The sequence below is a fragment of the Poecile atricapillus genome, chromosome 3, assembly GCF_030490865.1.
Source record: "Poecile atricapillus isolate bPoeAtr1 chromosome 3, bPoeAtr1.hap1, whole genome shotgun sequence".
NCBI classification, from domain to species: Eukaryota; Metazoa; Chordata; class Aves; order Passeriformes; family Paridae; genus Poecile; species Poecile atricapillus.
Genome location: NC_081251.1, coordinates 18,432,553 through 18,454,854, shown reverse-complemented (window position 1 = coordinate 18,454,854; position 22,302 = coordinate 18,432,553). Strand labels below are relative to the sequence as shown.

The following is a 22,302-nucleotide window of genomic DNA, read 5'->3' as shown; positions in this document are numbered from 1 at the left end:
AGCTCTTGCATTTATCACTAATTCACCTGTGGCCCTTAAATTGCTCAGCCAGATGCAACCTCATCCATCTGGACCACTTTAGAAAACATCTGTAGTACTGCTAACAACCTAGCATAGCTATTCAAAACATCATATGCCATCAGTTTGTTTCTCTACCTTGCCTCTTAAACTTGGGGGCTGTCTGTTTTTTTCTGTTTCAGCTATTACCAGTTTTCTCCAAGCCACCAATATATCTTCTGAAGTTCTGCTTAGACTTGACTGTCTCCTACAACCTTCACTAGAACTTTTGAACACTTAATGAGCTTTTTGTTTCTTTAAACAAATAATGTTTCTCTTCAGTAAACACATTGACCAAAACTTCCTAATTCTTGGGAAAACTACATATTCTTATGGTGTTCTGTCATGATCAGATCGTCTCTTGCTGTTAATACCTAATTACTAATACAAAGCAGAATAGTTCCAGAAGGAGAGATTCAAAGTATACCAGGCCTGTACTAAGCCCTATCCTGACAGCTCTGGCACTCACCAGTGAAATTACTAAGATATCTAGCATCAACACTCTTCTCAGAGTTTGAGAGGCTAAGGATATCATTCAGGTATGCCTTCCTACCAGGTATTCTAGGAGTGGAATTCAAGCTTCCACTTATTTTCTTAGAATATGTATATGGCAAAAATTTTAAGTCAAGCATGCTTGCTGCAGTAAAACACTTCTTTCCTCCTTCACTGCACCTTTCACTTTTTTCTTGCACAGCTTAGAGATGTGTGTAAGGGCTTAAAAATAATTCTGTCCATTGTATATTCAGGACTACTCACCGTGAAAGACTTTATCCCAACTTAACTATTATTCGACTTTTCTCTCCAAATATGAATATTCTTTTCGTCACTTTTAACCCTACCTACAGCAATAATACATACACTGAATTTCCCACTTACATCATAAGATTAATGCCAGACCACATGAACCATTTTCTCCAGTTATTGGCTCCGCTTTCTCATATTATTCTTCTTACATATTATTTAGAATTTAGCCTTGGAGTCTGAGTTTTCCTGATAATGTTCTCTCTCTACATCCAATCAGCCTAGTGTCTGTCTTCTCTGCGCCACAAGCTCTTCTCTGATTAAGACTGCTTCTTAGTCTAGTCTAGGACTCTTCCTGCCAATCTTTTTTTTTCTTCTCCCCATCTTTGTTTGCTGTGTCCAAGAGAGTGTTCTCCCTCTATCCTGCAGCTATCATAACCACACTGCAGGAGCAGCTATTCTAGCTACTTCTAGTATTTTTCTTCACTTTGCTGGAAGAACAGTTTTCTGCCCTTGTTTCCTCCCTCCCTCCTCATTTTATGCTTCTTATACTGCCCTGAATTTAAACTCCTACTTCTAGCATAATTATTATGAAATATTCACATAATAGATATATTACAGTGTAACTGAAGATGAGACTACTATTGCATGTACTTTTTGAGTACATCATTTTACAAGGCAAAGAACAGAATTTTCAAACATGATGATAAGCATACAGGAAGTGACTTATAATTACCGTATTTTTAACTTCCCATCATTAAATAAATCTTCTTGGCAAAACCACACAAGTCTAGCAAACAAGGGATTTACTGCAACAACTCTGAGCTGGCAGGAACCACTGAACTAAATTTAAAGTCATCGCCCTTTAAAGCAACAAAAGTTATTGCAAGACATCAGTCTTCTTGGTTTAGTGATAAATTACTGTGTGCTAAGGGGATAAAGTGTACTTTTAAAAAAGCTTGAAGAGACTTTAGTAGTCATGGCAACAGATACGCACAACATCACTCCTTTGCTTATCAAAATCACAACTAACCAAGGGGAGAAATGCCTGATTAGGTATATTCAAAGCTTTTATTTGGTTATGATTTTGATTCAGTGATTTCTTATAACTAGTATGCTACAATCTTTAATATGGTATAGAACACTTCATTAAAATCGGAAGTGAAGAGCGAACCTAACTTGTGAATTACCTTCAAAAAGTAAAGTCACCTTTAAATGATATGAAGACAGTTCATAGCATAGTCAGGATTGTTGTTAAACCATTTTCAGGTTGAATTACGAAACAGCTTTAGTCAGGTAATCTCTATGTATTGAACAAATCCTTGTGAGACTAGTACATAGTTCAATAAAACTCAAGACACAAGCTAGAATTGAAGCTGACGGGGAATATCAGAGAAAACTCCTCGGTAGATTGTAACTGCATCAGCTGTGCAAGCCTTTATATTCCTTTTATAAACTACAGGTTTGCCACGTACCATTTAAAACAAAAAAATTATGCTAGATAAATTAATTAAATCTACCTCCAAAGGAGATTGTGTTTTCTAGAGAACACGACTGCAGGCTCTTATTACCTCATGCTCCGTGTATCCCACCCTCGGACATTGGTATCGTTGGCTGTGGCAATCTGGGTACAATTGTGGTGTGGACTCCATCTTCCTGAGGTAAATTTTAATTGTCCTTTCCCTTCCAAGGCTGCGGAACTAGAGAGCTAAAATAATGAAACAAAGCTGGCAATGTTTCTAAATGTTACACTAAAACGAAATTAGTTGCAATGAAGACAAAGCTGCTCAATAGCCTATTGCTCCAAGTGCAAGGGACTTGCAAAATCTGAAGACTGAAGAAAAAAAAAGTAAAGAAGCAACAAATAAAAGCTAGAGCTGATTTTCTATCACTATTTTTTTAAAGACTTATGCAGTATAATGTATGCCAAAATATTAGAAGTATTGTACTATTCTATAAATTAATCAGTTTCAGATCATTGTTGAAACAGTAGATAGACAACAAGGGCACACTGCACAGATCTGTAGCTGCCACACACACACGCATTTAGCTTCATTAACAGTCTTACAATATTTTTTCCATGTCAAAATGCCAAATTTTATCTGTAGTAACAGAATTATGGTGTCAAAGACTCTTTGATAAATGTATAGCACCTTTTAAAAATAAAGAAATCATTATTTCTTTAATAATGCCCATGTCATCACACACACACCTGTTAAAATAACAGTACACACCAATTACAAATCTACAATCTCTGAGACAGAAAGGTTTCAATTCCTAAAACAGGCTGCATGTCATGGAACAAGCAGCTCTGTATCTCCACAGTTAATGAAAAGAATGTCTAAAGTAATCAACTTTCTCTTTATAGTTGTAGAGCAAGTTATCCCCCAATTCCATGTGAACATGGGGGAAATCAAAGCTGCCGTCACTGCAAATTACTTTTACTTCCAATCACTTACTGAAACTGTTTCATACCTAAAGACGAAGAGGAAAATCAAAATATTTGCATTTAATCAGATATGAAATTTACAAAAATTTCAAGCAGCTACACAAACAGCAGACTTATTTGGCTCTTTCGTGCAACTTTCATATTTCTAAATGTTTCATTATGAGGTATTTCACAAAAGCAGATTACTTCACTAGATCCTGTTGGGTCCTAGTGCAACATCAATATTCTACTTAACAGTAGATTTCTCAGCACAAATATTATGCTTTGGCAGATGAAAAAGGCTAAAACCTAAAAAAACCCAAACCCAAACTGTTTACATAAACTTTAACTGACATCAACACAAAAATATGCTGTCAATACTAAACTGCTTAAATATATTTGCATATTATATACATGTTCTTGAATATATTTTGCTAAATTTTTATTACTACAACTCCACCAAGAATATAATCTTTCTTTAGCATTATGATTAACAATCTAGAAACTGCAACTAGAATTTTCTTTTAAAGAATATGAAATTCCCGGCATTCATGTGTTAATGAATAATTTAACACTGTGGCCAAATCTACTCCTCTAACATCTTTCCTCCTCTATAACAAATACTGTCTGAAAGCCTTTCTACAACTCACAGGTTATTAATAGAAACAAAAACCACTGCACAGGACACTAGACACCATATAATAAAATTAATTTTTTATTTTTTGACACTAGATTCCAGGCACAACAGAATATTCATAGCTTGTGTAGGTAATTTCAAAAATTAAAGTAAGTTTCTTTAGTAAGCAGGCTTGGCCATCCAAATCTTAGACTGGGGGGAGGGAAGCAAATATTAACACTGACAGTAAGATAGATCCAACAAAGAGAGTGTATTTTCTCAGGTATTTAAAAAAGTATCTCTTGAGATGGAAAGCATCAAATATTCAAAATATGACTCAGAGCAGAAGGTCTTTGTCAGCAGTAGACAATACTTTCTCCAGCATTCAAGACATATATACATATATGTTTAAGTCTTCTCATTTTAACTTTTATAATGTAAGCTACTATAAAAAGATGAAATTTTTTTTCATTGCAGTCAAAAGTTTAGGTTGAGGCCAGCACATACATACATACAGTGATATTTCTTAACATATGAAAAAATTCACATACATGGTAGATGGGCCAACTCTTCCTTGCCTTCACAAGCAATTCATAAGTAAATTAAATGACATCTTTCCTTATACAGATGTCCAGCTATATATACAAACAACCCGCTAATCAACTGTCTTTTCCATGTCATCTGTGAACCTGAAAGCAACTGCAAGGATTTAAAGGACTATCTGGAGATAAGAGAAGTTTTCATACATAAGAAGGAATCTTTATGTAACAGAAGGAAGTCTAAAAGTTTCCTTCCTGGAAATCCAAGAAATAAAGGAAACAAAGTTTGCAGTTCAGAATCACAAATGCAGGTACAAAAACACCTTAGCTATAATTTTAATTCATACTTGAATATATGGACAACTTCAACTCTTTCCTCCATTTCCTTAAATGCAGAAAAGCTAACTACAAAAGGGAATGAAAACATGACATAGGTGTATTTTAAACATTATTCCTACATGAAGACTAGAATCTGTGCTGTCCAGATAATGAAGACATGCAGGTGTGAGGACCTCACTGGATACAGAAAGTAAACAATTCATGATATTATTTTATAAACACAAAAATATGACTTACATTAAGGAAAAAAAGAATGTCTACTTTTAGACAACAAAATTAGGAATTACTCTTGCAATGCACAAGGATGACAGTGATTTCAGAAAAGAAATCTGGAGAAAATGAAATCCTGAAAAGTGTAAAATGGTTCCCAGAGTATGGATGGATTTTACACTATTCCTAAATGCTTAGCTGGAACAATGTCTAAATCTGGTGACACAAGAACAAAAAAATAGAAGGGCAGCATGATATTATACTACAGTTGCACAAGAACTTTGAAATAAGAAAAAAATCTTCTAAAAAAATTATACAACGTAACATGATCAGAATAGAACTGTTTATGTTATCCTCAATGAAGGAAGGGGTTTTACAAAAACAGAGTACCAAAATAGGAAAAAAACTGTCCTAGAATATCCTGGATTTAGGACTGATTTCTATGTATTCAAATGAAAGTATCATTTACTCCAACTTCCTTTTGTCAAAATATCAAGGACTGAGGTTGATTTTCCTGCTTCAAAATTTGATTACATAAGGACTGACTTGGAAAGAGGAAAGGAGACAGTATCCTTCAAAACAAACCAAAACCCAACATATATTAAATGTAAAAGGGTACAGAAATTATCTAGGAAAACCACAAGCAGCATGGAGACAGTAAACCAACTGTTTCTGCTTTCTTCCAAAGGAAAGAGCTATGTGACTAAGAACAAAATAGGAAAGTACTTGGAAGAAAGATATGTTAATGGCTACACTAAGTAGACAAACGCAAGCACTTTTCAGATTGACATTAAAAGGCATGAGTGTTTTTCTGACTTGTTATTGACAGAAACAGAAAGGTTGATGAGGATTGTAAATTGAGTTCAATTCCTCCAACTGCAGGAAACCATACCATGTGTCCTTTCATAACCATTCTTGATGTCCAAACCATCTTAAAACTATTTGTGTTTTCAAATAGCCTCATCATATTGGCAGCTCAGAGCTATTCTCAGAATAGCTAAGTAACAGAACTCACATATTTTTAAGTGTTGAGTTTCTACACTACAGTAAGAAAATATTTTTATTTCTTAAACAAGTTTTCTGCTTTATACTACAACAATTAAGCTAAACATCAAGTTCATCCTCTGAAATATAATGTTATCCCTATATGCTGATGATGCATTCCAAGTTCTACCAGCAATAATTTTCATTATTTCATTCCTACTTCTATCATTAAGGAGATCATTGAATAAAATTGATTCCAAGTCCATCAGCTGGTTTCTATTCTCATTCTGATCCACTAATTTCCCTTTTATTTTTCCTCGGACAGTTTTTTGCCCTCCTATAGTTAATCCATGTTTATTCTAGTTTCAGTAATAATGGACCACTAAAAAATTCTCCACTAAATTCCACATGCTATCTCCTGCCTTGAGAAACAGCAGCTATCTTGCCAAGAAAGGATCTCATGCTTATTCCTAACATCCTTTGTATTTGGATACATCACTTTTATCCAGATAGCCTGTGAAATCTTCCCTAGAATATATTCCACCTTGCCTGGAATGCCACTGCCAATGCAGATGGGACAAGAAATCTAAAAGGAATATAGTTATAATAGTTTGGATTAAAATTATCAAAACCACAACCCATTTATCCCCTTTGTGAAAACATTTGAAAACCAGAAAAATATCTAGATTTTAACATCTCTACTTCATTCTGTCGCACACCACTCACCAAATATACTGTATTTACCCAAGGAAGAGCTCTAGCAATTTGTTGACATCTGACCTCAAATCTGTACACAGAAATACTAACTGTCGTCTTCTCAGCAGACTCCATCCACACCTTGTGGATTGTCTGGGCTTCTCTTGGGTTCAGCTAATGATTATAAATGGCAAAGAATAGCTAATTTAATTGCAAAAGGTAATGATGCAGTGAGCATAAGATTAGTTTCACCCCAGAAAGTAATGTCCTCAAAACAATAATAAGGGGAGTGATCAAAATGACAGGAGAAGCTTGTCTTAATGTAAATACAGGCAAATTGAATACTGTAAGGAAGAAACAAGTTAGCAAAAAAAACATTGAAAGAAAATAAAAAAAAAAATCCCAAACCAAAACCAAAGTGAACCCACTGAACTGTACAGTAAATTACAGTTAGCAAATGTTTCTTATCCTAAGATGACTAGATAATTCAGAGAATGAACACACCAATAATTTTATTACCAAGAAGCTCTGAATGTATTGGGAACTCTAAAATTCTTCAGGCTAATTTTAATGAAACACTGTGATTTATAAATCATGGGCAGATCCAGAAAAGGAAGCAAATGGGACTGAAGTTCTGATCATTGTACAAAAGCAGAAAGTTTGGCAGGTACAAAATTTTGAAGACACATATTTTCAGTTTTTCATCTGTATTATACCTGAATTTTAGACCAACTTATCTAAACATGAAAGATCCATAAAGAGAAGCATTTGGTTTATGTCTTGCCATTAAAATGGCCTATAATGTGTACCTATACAATAAAAATGAAGCAATTGAAATGTGTTGTAAAAACAGGAAGATCAGTGCTGCACCAGTGTAATGAGTACCTCCTTACCTCTATTACCTGATACAGATACAGCAGACCTGATCTTACTTTTAGTTAATGATGCTGATATTATTCAACTTGAACATCATCATGTATTTTTTACAAAAAGAAAAAGCAATTCAAACACAGTGACATTTCTATTATTTTAATCCTAGGCTCTTGATTTAATCAGTTATAACACATATACACTCAGAACTACATTGTTATTTTAATTATAAGTCTATAGCAACATGTATATTTTATAAGGACGTTCTCCGCTTAGGAATCTCTACAGAATATATAAGTTTTCTAGTACTGAGGAAAGCATTCAGTGGAGGTAGCTCAGATTGCAACTCCAGTGACAACTGCAGATTGAGCTCTAGATAGTGGAGAGAACTGAGGTAAGAGGCTGGGAAGAAGCACTGACCATTTGCTCAACAAAAGGCACGGGGACCTGTGTCACCAGTTAGTTGACTGAACACTCAGAGACACAGCAGGAGCAGAGGACAGAGAAGGAAGACCCTGAACTTTTGCTTCATAGACTGGGAGGGTAAAAAACTCCAGGATTTTCTTTATTCAGAGTCCCTCATGGGAGGCACCAGCCCAGGATGTTGTTTTGCTGTTGCACCGTGATAAAGTGACTTAAAGGATCACAAGGACTGAGACACTGCTATGGGAAACCTGGTATGTGTGAGGGTGGGGCACACAGGGAGTCAAGAGGGGACCTTCAGCCCACTGGAGCTGCCCAAACTCTCTGATCACGGGGATGGAACTGCCAGAGTGACTCCTGGATGGTCAATCAGGGACATTTCCTCAACACCAATATGTCCTGCTTAGTCACTGCCTGCTTGAACCAAACACCATGTTAGGTGATAAGGCATCAGGTGGCTAAGAGATTCCAAAAATGGACAACCTTTCATCTTAATGAACAATAAAGACAATTTTTCTTGTCATTTACATAACCTCTGTGTATCTGCATATAAAGGAAATGTGGGCTTTTTTTATTTGCCTTAACATGGCCTTTTTTAAATGCAGCAAGACCTGATTTCTTTCCTTTAGACTGCACTATATCTGTTTTCTAGGCAAAAAACCCCTTCATTTTATTAATATCTCATGAAAATCTCTCTTTACATTCAGATCAAAAAACATTAAAATACAAATCATGTGCTTTTTAGAATTATGATATATTATGCATGCAACAATCCCTTATAAACAGGATATTCACAGAAAGAAATCACTGTTTCACCAACAGCTCATTAGCCTACAAACACTCCTTGTACATGGTGATAACCAAATCGAAAATATATTTACTGCTTGCCCCTACTAATGCTATCTGTTTTATAACCAACCTGTTCTCACAGATTTCTCTCGCATTCTAAATACTACAGCAGCAAAAGTTGGGGTAGTGTTGATTTATGGAGGAGGGTTTTACTCATTTGTTTGTTTTTATAAAGAGAAAGCCAACTGTATAACAAAACATTGCTTGTTTTTCTTTATTGCTCTTTTTAACTGTCAGCCCTACATATTTTTTTTGCAAACATAAAATTTCTACAGAATAGAAGTTATTATTTTTCAGCCACATATAGAGTTTAACAGGGAGTTAATCTCCTAGTTAGGAAGCAATTTTCAAAGATTTCAGAAATCCACCAGTTACTTCTAGTCCTGAAAAAGCCTATGATAGTGCACTTCAGCTTGTCATAATTTTCATTACTAGAAAGTCTATAGCAGGCCTCTTAAAGAGATGCTTATGCTTTCCTCAGACTTGTTCAGCTGAAGTCCCGCTAGCTCAGGATCCAAAGACATGTTTAAGACAAATTTGCTGCAGACAAAAATTCAGTATTCTAAAATTTCAAGAATTTCAGAAATTATTCACTGGGCTCAAGATTTTAGTGCATGGAAATACGTCCTCTGAGTGTCAGTTTTCAGAGAACTTTATCAAATTTCACTTTAAAAGCAGTGTATAACTTGGTATTTAAGTAAGTATCATCTAAGAACAAAAAACTGCTGGAGCAGAAGACTGATTATGCTAAACAGTTATTTTCAGGTAAAGTTTTACTTCCAAATAATTCTTGTTTATCGTGCAATCACATGAGATACTGCATTATTTTAGATGGAAATATAGAGGATCAGTCAAATTCTATATCAAGCCTCCTGAGAGTCCAATTGTAAAATCTGAACATTCTTAACTTCTGCAAACAAAGGTTTTTAACAAACATTTTTAAATGCTCCTATCTGAAGATATCAGTCAAGGGTTGATATATCTACTTCATTAGGTGCAGCAGTTTCTTTAATACAGAATTTCACATTAGGCTTTATTCATTTCCTTCTATAAAAAATAAAAGCATGTAACAAATGTCACAGGTGAAATCCCCTTAATTTCTTTATTGCCAACTTTGCCTTCTAGAGTTCTTTCATGCCATTAGCATCTGATGCAGTACAAGCATATTTTAGAAGTATCAATAAAAAAATATTCTACATAAGGAATTCTACTTGAAATACTGAAAGGATCTGCAAGCTGAATGTTGCTTTGAGGGCAAAAATACTGATTCCCCAAATCAGGCTGAAATTAGAAAATTTGGTAGAGTCTATACCTCTCAAAAATTACAGAGATCATAATTCTAGCAATGGAAGGAAAAGAAAATGGAAATCATAGTTATCTGCACAAACATTTGTGTGACAGAGTGGGAGTTTAGCTTTCAGAAAAGAAATAGTGTCAAGAAAATACAACATACAAAATTCCAGTAAATAATTCCCAAGCAGTATAAAATGGGGCATAAAATACCCATAAAATTTGGCATTCATTACAAGATTTCCACACAGAGAAACACAGATAATATACCAGACAGCATCCCAAAGGAAATCATAGAACCATAGAACAGTTTGGATTTGAAGTGACCTTAAAGATCATTTAATGCCAATCCCCTGCATGGGGAGGGACATTTCAGAGAGGCTGGGATTAAGAAAAAATCTGAGAAAGTGGTTGAAGATACTAATTAACATTCAAAAGAATTTCAGCAAGTGAGGATAGAACTGCACAAAGAGTGAAAGTAGGAGAAAGAGAAGATGTTAAGTTACTTGCCTAGCAGTCTCAGTACTTCAAAGAGACAGGAGGACCTATAGCACGGAAGCAGTACCAACCCCAAAGCAGTTTTTCAATATTGCAGAAAGGTTTGTGTATTATGCAGACATTAGGAAAGAAATACTGACTAATACAGGTGTAATGCAAATCCAGGGGACACAATGCCGCAGACAATCACCTGGAGGCAAGCTGTCAGAAACTCTCAACATCAATTTGATAAAAACAAACACTAATTTGGAGCCTTGGAAGGCAACATAACACCAATTGAAGTTGCAGGTGAAAAATAAAAAGCTAAAGTTTCTCATCTGGAGAAGGAACTCAAAGGGCTTAATTATAAACATAAAGTATTAAACTATATAATATTATATTGTTACTATGTGAAATCTAGCAAAACACTAATAACTCAAGACATCATCTATTTGCACACTGTCAAATGGTACCAACAGAGTTTATGGAACAGTGTCTCAACTAAGTTGAAAAAACTGATTCTGTAGCATCCAGGAAAAAAAAATTAACCTTGACCTGAGGAGCTAAAAGTGACAAAAGATCAATTGAGTAGTACTGTCCTTGACATAACAAGTGTCCATTTATAAGCACAGACACTTAGCTAAATGATTATACAGAATCATTCAAAGTTTTCTAAATATATTCTATGATATGGCATAAACAGACAAAAATCTATGCCAATGACACTTCTTTATATATGTTCCTGAATAAGATGTTTTTATGAAAAAACAAGTGAAATTATCTGAGTAAACTGTACATTAGTAAATTAAACTAACATTGAGAATTCAAAGGAGAACATAGTAAATAGAGAAACTTATATTATGCTCCTATAATCAAGAGTGGTAAATTAAATAAAGGGCTGCATGGTATTAACCAACATGAGTTACTACACCATCATCTGAATTCAGTAACCTTTGGCTTTACTGATCATCAGTTTTTCCACTTGTAGACATTCAGCAAATCAGCGCTGTTTTTTTGTAGATTACTGGCTATAAAAGCAGTAGGACAGTAAAGGGAACTCTAGAACAAAGAAAACATTTACCCACTAGCAACAGATACCAAAATACTACTTTTAACCACTCTTATTTAAGGCAGTGGTAGACTATTCATTTCCCCCACCTACCTTATAGGCAACAAGATACTTCTGAAGGAATAGTTAAAAGATTAGCAAATTCTAGGCTAGGGAACATTGCTGTTTGCACTATATTCAAGTATAATGTGTTTTGTTAAAAGAAAATTTCTTACCACAGCTTTGGCTGAACTTTCCTGCAAATCCCACAGTAATATGTTATTATCAGCCAGTGAAATAATCTTTTTACCATCTCCCATCGGTTCCCACATAACACTGTAAAACAAAGAGAAAAACAAAATAAAATAACCCAGCATTAAAATCCATCAGAATTTGAACTAGAAAGGCATTTTAATTCTGTGGATCTGGTCTATATCAAAACATGTTAAACCATATTCCTTCTGGTTTCCTCTAGATGAAATCCATCACATATTTTAAGTCCAAAATCTGCCATAAACTAGCAATTTGTAGCAGTCATTCTGCATACACACACAGAAACACAACCAGAGATCTTGATGTACACTAATTTTAGAAGGTTTAAGTTCGAAACCTCCGAGTTGTTCATATGGAGTGTTATGCATCCTTTTTGAAGGTGCACCAAAAATCATAAGTATTAGTTTTGATGCAAACTTTTTCCAATTCTGCAGCTGTCATCATGATTTAATAAGCATATGCTTTTAACCTGTGATTCACTTTATGAAATACAGGCAGGAATACAAGAAATCAGTCCTCCTCTCTTATTCTGCCTATGAAAAGCAGCATATTTAAGCCAGTCAGTATGGGTAGCTCAGCTAAGTACATGCACTCTAATCTTAATAAACTTGCTTCAGGTTACAGTAAGGTTGAAAGAATACTTGTCATTTTACAAGAATAGGCTTCTATTTCTGTAATTTTGTAACACCTTTGTAACCAAGTTTTGCAACCTCCCAATAATCTTACAGCAACAACAGACCTGAAGGTATAGATCACAACTTTAGTATCAACACGTTAATGGAGAAACTTCTTTCAATTTTAAGAGTGAAAATTCAGCTAAGAGCATTTGATACACTGTTTTCATCTTCAGTACCTATTTGAAGCCCCACGGCTTGAAGTTTATCAGAAGTCCATGACTAGACATACGTTTTCCAGTTTGTTTTGCATTTTGGGTGAATCAATTCAGTAATTGGATGGTTGAAGACTGAAATGTTATAATTTACGGCTTAAACATCTTCATGAAAGACTTTTGCCTATTACAGCAAAACTGTATAAAAGCTGCAGAGAAAACCACCCAAACCCTGAATGGGCCCTTGGACTGCATGTTGATGGAGACAAAATAAAGTGACTCAGGTCTGGGCTGTGGGGGGAAGAACACATTCGCAGAGGGATCAAACTCAGCATTTTTGGGGTGGAGACCACATCCCCAGGGCTATAGGCTGCCAGGCTCCAACAGACCTTCACAGAACCTTGCACCAAAGGGTGAGGGGAGAGAGGTTTTGGGTGTGTGGTGAAAAAACCCCAAAACTCACCTCTGGTGAGTGGCAGTGAACGCCCATCCTCCCATGTACTGAGGAATTCAGCTGTGGGACCCCTTCACCCCGGGAAAGGTGAAGGGGGCGTCATGCCCCACCAAAGGTCCTCCCAAGGGAGTCCCCAAACCCTGCACCAGAGCACTGCAACATGATGTAACAGATCCACAGTGCTGCAAGGGACAATGTCAAATTTGCCCTCCCCCAGGGAAGGCATGTGGCCGTTCCCACCTCAGTGTTACAAACATTTTTTAATCCATTGGATTCTATACTTTTTGGTAGCAGTGGGCAGCAGGAGACCCTCACCACCAAGAAGACCAGATGAAGGGGAGCCACGAGATACCACTGGAACCCTTGGAAGGCTGATATGTTTCTACCTCACCCCTGTTACTCTCTCCCTGTCCCCCCACCCCTGCATACATCTTATTTCTATTTCTTTCTTTTTCCTTCCTAGTTCTTTCTTTCTTTTATCTTTCTAGTCTGTCCTCTCTTTTCTCTTGTTCTCTCTTTGCCTCTTTTACTATTAAATAAAATATATCAAGTGTTTTGGCACCAACATCTAACCTCATTTGGTTTTAATCAAGTTTTGGGGTATATTTCACACCTTTCTGGGTTTGATCCATTTTATTCATAGAGACTTAGTTTTCCTTGCCCTTCTGTGTTAATTCAGATTGTAACAGAAGGGATAGATGAAAGAAGGTTGCACAAATAGATGCAGCCTTAGGCAGTCACTAGCAACCTTCCTAAGCCTGCACTGCACACTATGCATGCTTCTATTCTATCCGAGATTTTGCTTTACTCCTATATTCCTAAAACACTGGATATAATCTGACTGGCCACAGATCCAAGTGATTGACCTTCATCTAATCTTACGCTATAGAACACAAGGAAAAAAAATAGGAAGTTGCAGGTAACAGAAAGAAGTGACAGAGTATCTTTTTTTAAGCCATTAATACAACAAAACTCAATTACTCTTAGGTGATACCTTCCTCTCAAATTACTCTTGCTCCTTGTATAAACAGTTTTATCATTTTTACTAGGCACTTTTAGTAAAACAAGTATCAGATATACAAGGCAAATGACTGCACCTGTTTGCTGTTTTGTAAAGAAAAATCTGGAACTATAACTAAAAGGGTGCATTGGCTAACTCCTTACCCACTGAACTCTTCCCTACAGCAACACAGCAGAATAAAGAAAGGACTAGCTTCTGCACCTGTCTTCTGCTGCAAGCATGACCTGCATCCTTACTGTGTTGTCAATCCATGAAAATTACCTACCTATAAAAGCCCATTTGTAATGAGTTTTCTTGTATTTGGACAAAATGACTACATTTAGCACATTAAGCTACCATCATGTTTTTAAATGTCTTTTAACAAGAACATTGGACTAGAAAAATTCTATGATTTATTATAAATTTGGCTGTTTTGTCTGTAGTATTGCCAATCTTATTTATCAACTTTTATTTAGTAACTTTTGAAAGGTTTGTTTTGAAAAGTTGTATAGTACAACTTGGAAGAAACTTAGAAGTGACTGAAAATGAGTTTTGATAACAAAAATGATGACATGCAGTTTCAATTACATGTTCAACTACATTTTACCCATAACAACGCAAAGAAACCAACTGGCACTGCAATGTGTATTTCAGATTTTCATATAGTTGTGCTGCACAGATACATCAATTAGATCCTTCAAATAGATGAAAATATTTTGTGAAAACAGGATTAGGATATAGACAGGATAATGAAAATTAATGCACTATAACCTGTATGTGATCGCAATTTAGCTTCCACTATCTGGTTTTCCAAAGTGATACTGAAAGATATCAGGACCATCACATGGCTGAATAGGTAACTAAGAAATCTTCAAGTTGATTCTGATCACATTTGTTTAAGTCCACCATCTTACTTACATATTGCTAAAAATATAACTGGCATTTGGCATTGATCTACATAGATATATTTTTAATTACAGACAGTGAAATCTGGTTTGACCACTTAACCCTTTAAGAGCCCTTTAAGTCAGAGATCAGTATTTTTTATGCCTGTTATATGTTATATGCCTGATATATCTGCACCTTTCCTACACAAATCACTCAATTTTTAGTTGCAAAAGCTACATGGAAAACAATTTATTTGATGTTTTCAAAGGTAGAAAGAAATTTCCTATCTTCTAGCATCACTGAACTTCAAGATAAAAGAATTTTTACAGCTGAATACAGCCTGCTAATTAGAGCCAATTATAACCGAGCTGACATACCTTGCAATGAAAAGGTCTCTCCAACATTCACTCAATCCTTGTGAGATGCCCATTTTACCTGTATTTCATTTTTAGTTTATGGGTGTGGTTGTAGTGATCAAGTGATCATTCATTCAGATTTTGTAAGCTTAAGCAGAGGTTACTCAGATCTCCATTTGTAACATGTTTAGCTATGTTCTGTACTCAGGACTGAATGTTAAACATGAAATACTATGGAGGAGGGCAGGAAATATTGGTGAGTGAAAAGAAAAAGTTACTTTTGAAGCAAGATACAAATTTCAGAGAAACTTAAGTTTACATTTAGAACAGTTTTCAGCCTAGCAGAGGTGGTGATGTCTAAAAAGGAAAAAAAATAAACCAGGCAGTACCATTTCCCTCAGCGTACCAACAGTTGCTGACACTTACAGTTTTCATAAATGGACAAGACAGTCATCAAATTCAGTTGCCACTCAGAAACTGAGTGGCAACTTCAGGGCTGCTCTTTAAATAATCTATAAACAGAAGACAAGCAATTATATATGTTGCATTTTACCCTACTTTGTTATCATCTAACTCAGGATGCTTCAATTAAGCTTGCAGCTAGTAGTTTTTGGTATAAAGAATAAAATTAAATCCTACAGAGAACATTACCTTAGAAAAAAAATAAGAGTATTTAAAATATTCACTCAAATGCACACATGAAAGGACCCCATTATCTTCTTCTGTTCTGCAAAGATAGTTAACACCTTTATCAATAAACGAACTGAGCTTTTACAAATGTACAATTCAAAGTCCTCCATTATAGATTAAGGAGGAAAAAAGCAACACGCAAACACTTTCATTGACATGAACTGCAGTTAAGCCACAAGTGATGGACAAAGCAAGCATTAACTACTGCTTAACTGCAATTACAGAAATGACAACCGTTTATTTCTATAAATGGAAAAGTTTTGCTAGACTGAAAACTCTCATGCACTGAAAAATGGAAAATATACCCATGCATTTAGTAACTCAGCAGACCATCCTGCAGCTTCCATGTAGCCCACTAGAAAAATTCACATATTAAGAACTCAAATATTGTGCCTTCTTTGCATTAAAATTATTCCAATTTAAAGATGACTCTTGCCTATCAGATAACCAGGACATTAATTCTAAGAGACAGGAGATCAGACCAAGTACAACCTGGAACCCACAGTTCCTGTTCCCTACCCAAGTGCTCTACAGAACAGCCACATTTCTGAATGAAATCAGTTCTGATTATTTTACAGTGTATTGAATTCTGCTGCAGGGAACAGAAGTTACACTTCATCTCAAAATTCTCATACAATGAGAGACATTTTACCAAATATATGCACTTAATCACAAATGTACAATGGTCAATATTTTTCATTCAATAGATATCCAAAGGACATTTGAAAACCCTGAATTTTTAACTACTATGCAAGCAAGTGTCAGCAGCAACATTGCCACATCTATAGTCATCCCAGAATACTGTGCTGGAAAGAATTCTACTCTAAGGGATAAATATTCTAAATAATAAATGCTTAATGGGGTTTTGGAGAGCAAACTGGAGTCCGATACCAGGAAAACAGGGGCACCTGTTCAGTTAGTTCCTCATGAACATTTAAATTTTTCCTGCATAACTAATTTTTTCACAGTTCTGCAACACCATTTTTCTTTAACATTTTCCACTAACATTTTTAGCAATTCAGGAAGACTGAAAATAAAACTATTAGAATAAATAGAATAGAATAGTAGCATAATAAAAACAAGTATCTATTTCACCTGCAAAATCAGTTGAGGCAGATTTCAACCCTTTCTTTTTTAGTGGTATGAATAACTTAAGTGACATTACAAAGACAAAGAAATCCCCTTTTAAAAATAGTGAGAGCAGAAACTAAACTATGTTCAGTTTGGATGGAGAAGTGATATAGTACTCTACAACCCCCTTTTTTTTTTCTTGCAGGGTAACACAATTTCTGCACTATTTTATACATATCATGAATTATGAACCCAAACTAAACACAAACAGCAACAGCTCATAAAAACTAATTTTCATTCAAGCATATAGAATCTATATAACTTATCAGAAGTTATAAGTTAACTAAAGACATATAGTAAGTTCACAAAAATGAATAAATAAATATTTTTCCGTTTAGTATTTGCTTCAGTGTCAGATTTTTGTTTGTCTAAGTTTCCCTCTGTTTTACATGAGTAAAGTCAAATAAATGCTGATTAAAAGCTAACATAATAAACAGGGCATATAATACAGAGTTCTATTACTTCAGTATCCAATTAATGAATCGCCTTTATTCCCTAGAAAAGTGATTACATTGAAGAGCTTAAAGTTCTAAAATTGCACAATACTAAGCACTCAAAATTACCACAAACATTCAAGGGAATGAAAATGAAAAAATTAATGCTCTAAATTACTCTGCTGGTTTGAGACATATTTTAGATGATGGCAAAAGTGGAAAAGGAGAGAGAAAATTTAAGAAAGACAACGAATGGTTGAACACTGAACATTTGGATTTATATATAAGAGATGATTTTATTTATAATAAAGAAGTATCATAGATTCAAGAGAAGAAAATCCTATGAAGAATTCAGGATTACATGGAATTATGAAGAGAGTAGGGACATAAATACAGTTTAAACTTTTACCAATTTAGAATAGATCAGAATACAAAGGGCATTATCAGTACAGATAAGCAGCTGTTAAAATACATTTGCAGTGAAACTACAACTTGTCACTTAGCAAGCAAAAAAAAAAACTGTCTCTTTACCTACTGTAATATCAGAAGTAGCTGATGGAATAAATAGAATGAATCAAGTGTGGAAGAATTATTCTTAAATGCTGACAATTTAAGACAGCTCTGAAATTTTGTGCATCATGTGAAGATATAATTAATATCTGCTGGGCAGCTGTTACAAAACCCTTGCCCCCCAGAAAATACAAAGTTCAGTTTATACACCAGAATATGCAGCTGACAGTCCTGACACTCTCAAAGAAACCTCTATGCAAATATCAGAGGGAGCTCTGTCCTCACAATTATATTTCTGGTACTGCAACATATGAAGTGTTAACGTTAAAAAACTTATGACTGTATTTATTACATGTTTTTGCAATAAAACATATCTAAAAGCTACTGTACCACATATTCAAGACCATACAATCCTTCTGAAAGTATTGCTACTTTCAGGTTTATATTCATTAGCTACAGACTATTAAATTGTTTTAGACTTTTTTTTTTTAATGAAACCCTATGGCAGAACTTTTACACATATATCCTGAAGCCTATAGAGGAGTACTGTAGAAGAAGTACCAACATCATGAAGGAAAAAGAAGTGATACCTGAATAATGCATGCAAGTGTTAGAGCCCTGAAAAAACGCCGTTTTCACTTTTCTCTTGAGTTTCAGATTCTCCTACTTCTTGGATTTTTCACTTGAAAATGTTTTGGAGTGGTTTGTCTTCTGAGGGCTTTTTTTTTTTTTTTTTAATAAATTTAAAGGCTGAAAACGTAAGTAAAACATTACTGGATTTCAGTAATTTGTCTTCAGGGTATCAATTACAAATGAGCCTAACTTTGATCAGGTGACTGTGTGCATTAATGGAATGAACATGATAAAACTGAAAGCAATAAAATGTTATGTACAGAATCTTCTTTATCTTAAATTAATTAAATCTCTACTCAATTGAAAGGACTATAAGAGCAAATTTTGTACTTCTGTAAAAAGCCAACCTTAATGAGGTTGATTTGTACTACGTATGGCCAAGGAAGAGACGGTGCTTCTCTGTACTCTGTTTGGAGACCTTCAATGAAATACCAAATAAAATCTAAGTATTTAAAATGTGTGGGAATAGCTCATTTATAATAACTTTCTCCTTTGTGAGTTCAAAGTTCTAATTTAATATTTTAGTGATAAACATCCTGGAGTTCTGAAACATCTGTGACTCTGAAAAATTTATAATTTTTCTTCCTCCCTACATTGTCTTAGATGTGGTAATATTTGCATGTTCATATCTAGAATTGATTGAGTGGGATACACAAAAAAAAAAACAAACAACCTGAGCTAGTAGAGAAGCCTAATGAAGTAATCTATCATTATTCCTAACATATTCATCCCTTTCAAACAAATTTTTAGCAGCTCTTGTTTTCTATATAAAACATGAATTCTTCATTCCTCACCTGAGAACTGAGCCTCCACCTATATTGTCTCTGTAACTTCCATTCATTTTCCCTTTACAGTTGTATTTCACTGTTCATCTAACACTTTCCCCTTATTTTCATTTTATTCCACATTTATTCCATAGATCACAATCTAACTTACTTCACCTGTTCCCCTCTCTTTTGAAACACATAGCTTAGTACTGAACAGGATCTACTCTATTTTATACATGCAACCTTTGGAAAGCAAAAAGTAGGATGTTAAACATTGAGAGGCAAGCCTGCTTCCAGCTGATACAGGAGGATCTCTCTGCTGTGTTACAAATTCAAGATCTCAGAGATTATACTTTCTCTTATGGCTTGTAGTATCTTCTTTCTCCAAGGACTATTCTGTCAAGTCTACTACAGAAAAGTCTGCAGCAAAACTGACAGAGAAATAGAACAGTAGGTTACTGTGCTAAATACTAAAATACGAGTTTTCAGGGGTTTAACAGACAAGAATTCCTCCAATCTGCACTTAGAGGAATAATCAAAATCTCATTAACTGCTGTCCAGTTTCTGTGGGCTCTCCCATGCAAACACAACCTGGGACTGCTTCTTACAAGACACCCAGTGGAAAGTTCCTTTAACTGCATCTTACAACATTGCATAGATCAACATACTTACTGTTATGTGGGCTTAACTCTGTGTGAATACATATATTTATCTACAGAAAGACTTCATTGAAGAGACTTTTTTCCTTTCTAAACACACAAATTTCTGTATCTGGGGTTTACCGCACTGAAAGTAATTCACTCAGGATTTTTGCACTTGAGATCTTTCCATTTTGGCTTATATGAGGAACAGCAGGCAGAGGATGAAGAAATCTTAGGCTAGAATCAAACAGAACAATTAACAAGCCTATTTGTTGGCCTAATTTAAGCATCTGTTTACTTTTCTGAACTCTCTTTATGCCATACAAGAGTTTGAGTAAAAATGATGAGTCCCAAATTCAAAGCTTGGAGTCAGTAAACAATCTCAGTAACTAAAAATGAATGGGGTATGCTTCATTTTTAAACACAGTACCTCATGCAATCCAGATAAAATGGAACTGTAGAAAAGCAAATTTCTTTTTCACTTGCCTATTATGTCTTGGAGATTAGATTTTTGCCAAAGGTTTTGTCAAGACTAGAAAATTAGTTCAATAGCTCTTGAGTGGGAGGAGCACAGTGTTCACACACCAGCAAAGTTTAAGATTTTAGTCACAATCGATTGAAAACACTTTTGGTCTTCGTTCACAAAAGAGAACTGGTATTAAATATGCCTTTGCTGGTTTTTAGTAAGAAATTTCAGAGACATTGGAACACAGCATTCCATAAAGGAGATGAGATAAAGGTAAAAAAATGCAGAATCAGGTCTTATCATCAGTACAGAGTTGAACAGAACCAACACCTGACACACCAGACCCGGAAAAAATCCTCCCCTTGTGTTTCCTAGTGCATGATACTAGAAACAGAAAATTCTTTGAGGTAATTTTTCAGCTACCAGGCTTACCTTGAATAAAGGATGATAAGGAACAAAGCAGAGCAGGGTAAACATGAGCAAAACTACAAGCAAATAAAGCCCCAGAGGAGGGTAGTAGATGCCAGAGTACATGATCAGTTGCATGTGCAAGATAGTTTTGCTTTTTTTCCTGATTTACAATTAAAACTCAATTACTTATGATCTGCAACCAGATCCATAAATCTCATGAAGCATCTGTGCTATGGATACCAAGACTTACAAAAAATATCTTCCAGATATCTTTCTGATATCTTCTCAGAGCTGCTCTCTGGAGTCCCTGTCACGAAGGTTGACACCAGCATTACACTCTGCATCTTTAAACTGTACAGGCATCTCTGCCCACTCTTCCAGGCCCAGCACATAAGGATAGAAGTCAGTCTTTTATCCTTTTTTTTTTTTTTTTAGCATGTATTCTGACTAATAATATTCGAAATTAACTTAAAAAATGAAGCCCGTATCCAACCATTCATGGCTGCATTCACACTGCTCTACTGCATGCTGTGGATTAAACAACCTCCTTAAAGTGCACATGGTCACACTAAACTCAGGTCCAGTGTTCAGCCTGTGGTTTACCTGGCAAAATGTAAAGGGTATGCATGCTCTAGTGGCAAGGCAAATGACAGATCCTTCTTACTGCAAGTATATGGTGCCAGACCATCACTGATCTCATAGTGATTGTGTACACTAGAACAGCGGTCTTACATTGTGGTTTGAAAAGTATTTTCACTTTGCTTTGAAGAAAACTGCTTTTCTGATTTACATTTGGTTTCAGCTACTGAACCCTTAGTGTCTAAATAGCTTCATGTTTTTCTAAACACCTAAGAAGTGCAATACAAAGATTGTTAGCTGTAGCCAACACACCAGTAAGTGGGGTGTGGTCTCCAACACATTTAGCACAAAAGGCCTAATTTACTCATTTGTGAGCTGTGTCCAATATGAGTGAGACAGGAATAGAAAAGTCTACCCTAAAACAAAATCCTCTAACTCAGCTGTGCTTGCCTGAGATGATGTGAGGAGTACGAATGCCAAGCATTCTGTTTACACCTTTTATCTCTCTGTAACACAGGACATTTTCAAATCTCTATGCATATATATACATATGCACATAGATAAACGACATTAAATAGTAGCAGATATTTGTAAGCACTAAGTACTGAACACAATCAGATAGCAGATGACTGAAAACTGTGCATGAGCTTGTTATAAACTGTTATTAGAGGAA

The 22,302-nt window shown here is 35.2% G+C and overlaps 1 protein-coding gene across 3 annotated transcripts in view; it reads right to left on the bottom strand.

Moving 5' to 3' along the window:
* Nucleotides 1-22,302, bottom strand: part of EIPR1 (EARP complex and GARP complex interacting protein 1) — a 75,193-nt gene that overhangs the window by 15,212 nt on the left and 37,679 nt on the right. For all 3 annotated transcript variants that reach the window (XM_058836106.1, XM_058836107.1, XM_058836108.1), the window contains 2 exons: nt 11,804-11,903; nt 2,370-2,506 (listed from right to left, as the gene is read on the bottom strand). In XM_058836106.1, coding sequence (XP_058692089.1) covers nt 2,370-2,506; nt 11,804-11,903 — 237 coding nt within the window. The remainder of the gene's footprint in view (nt 1-2,369; nt 2,507-11,803; nt 11,904-22,302) is intronic.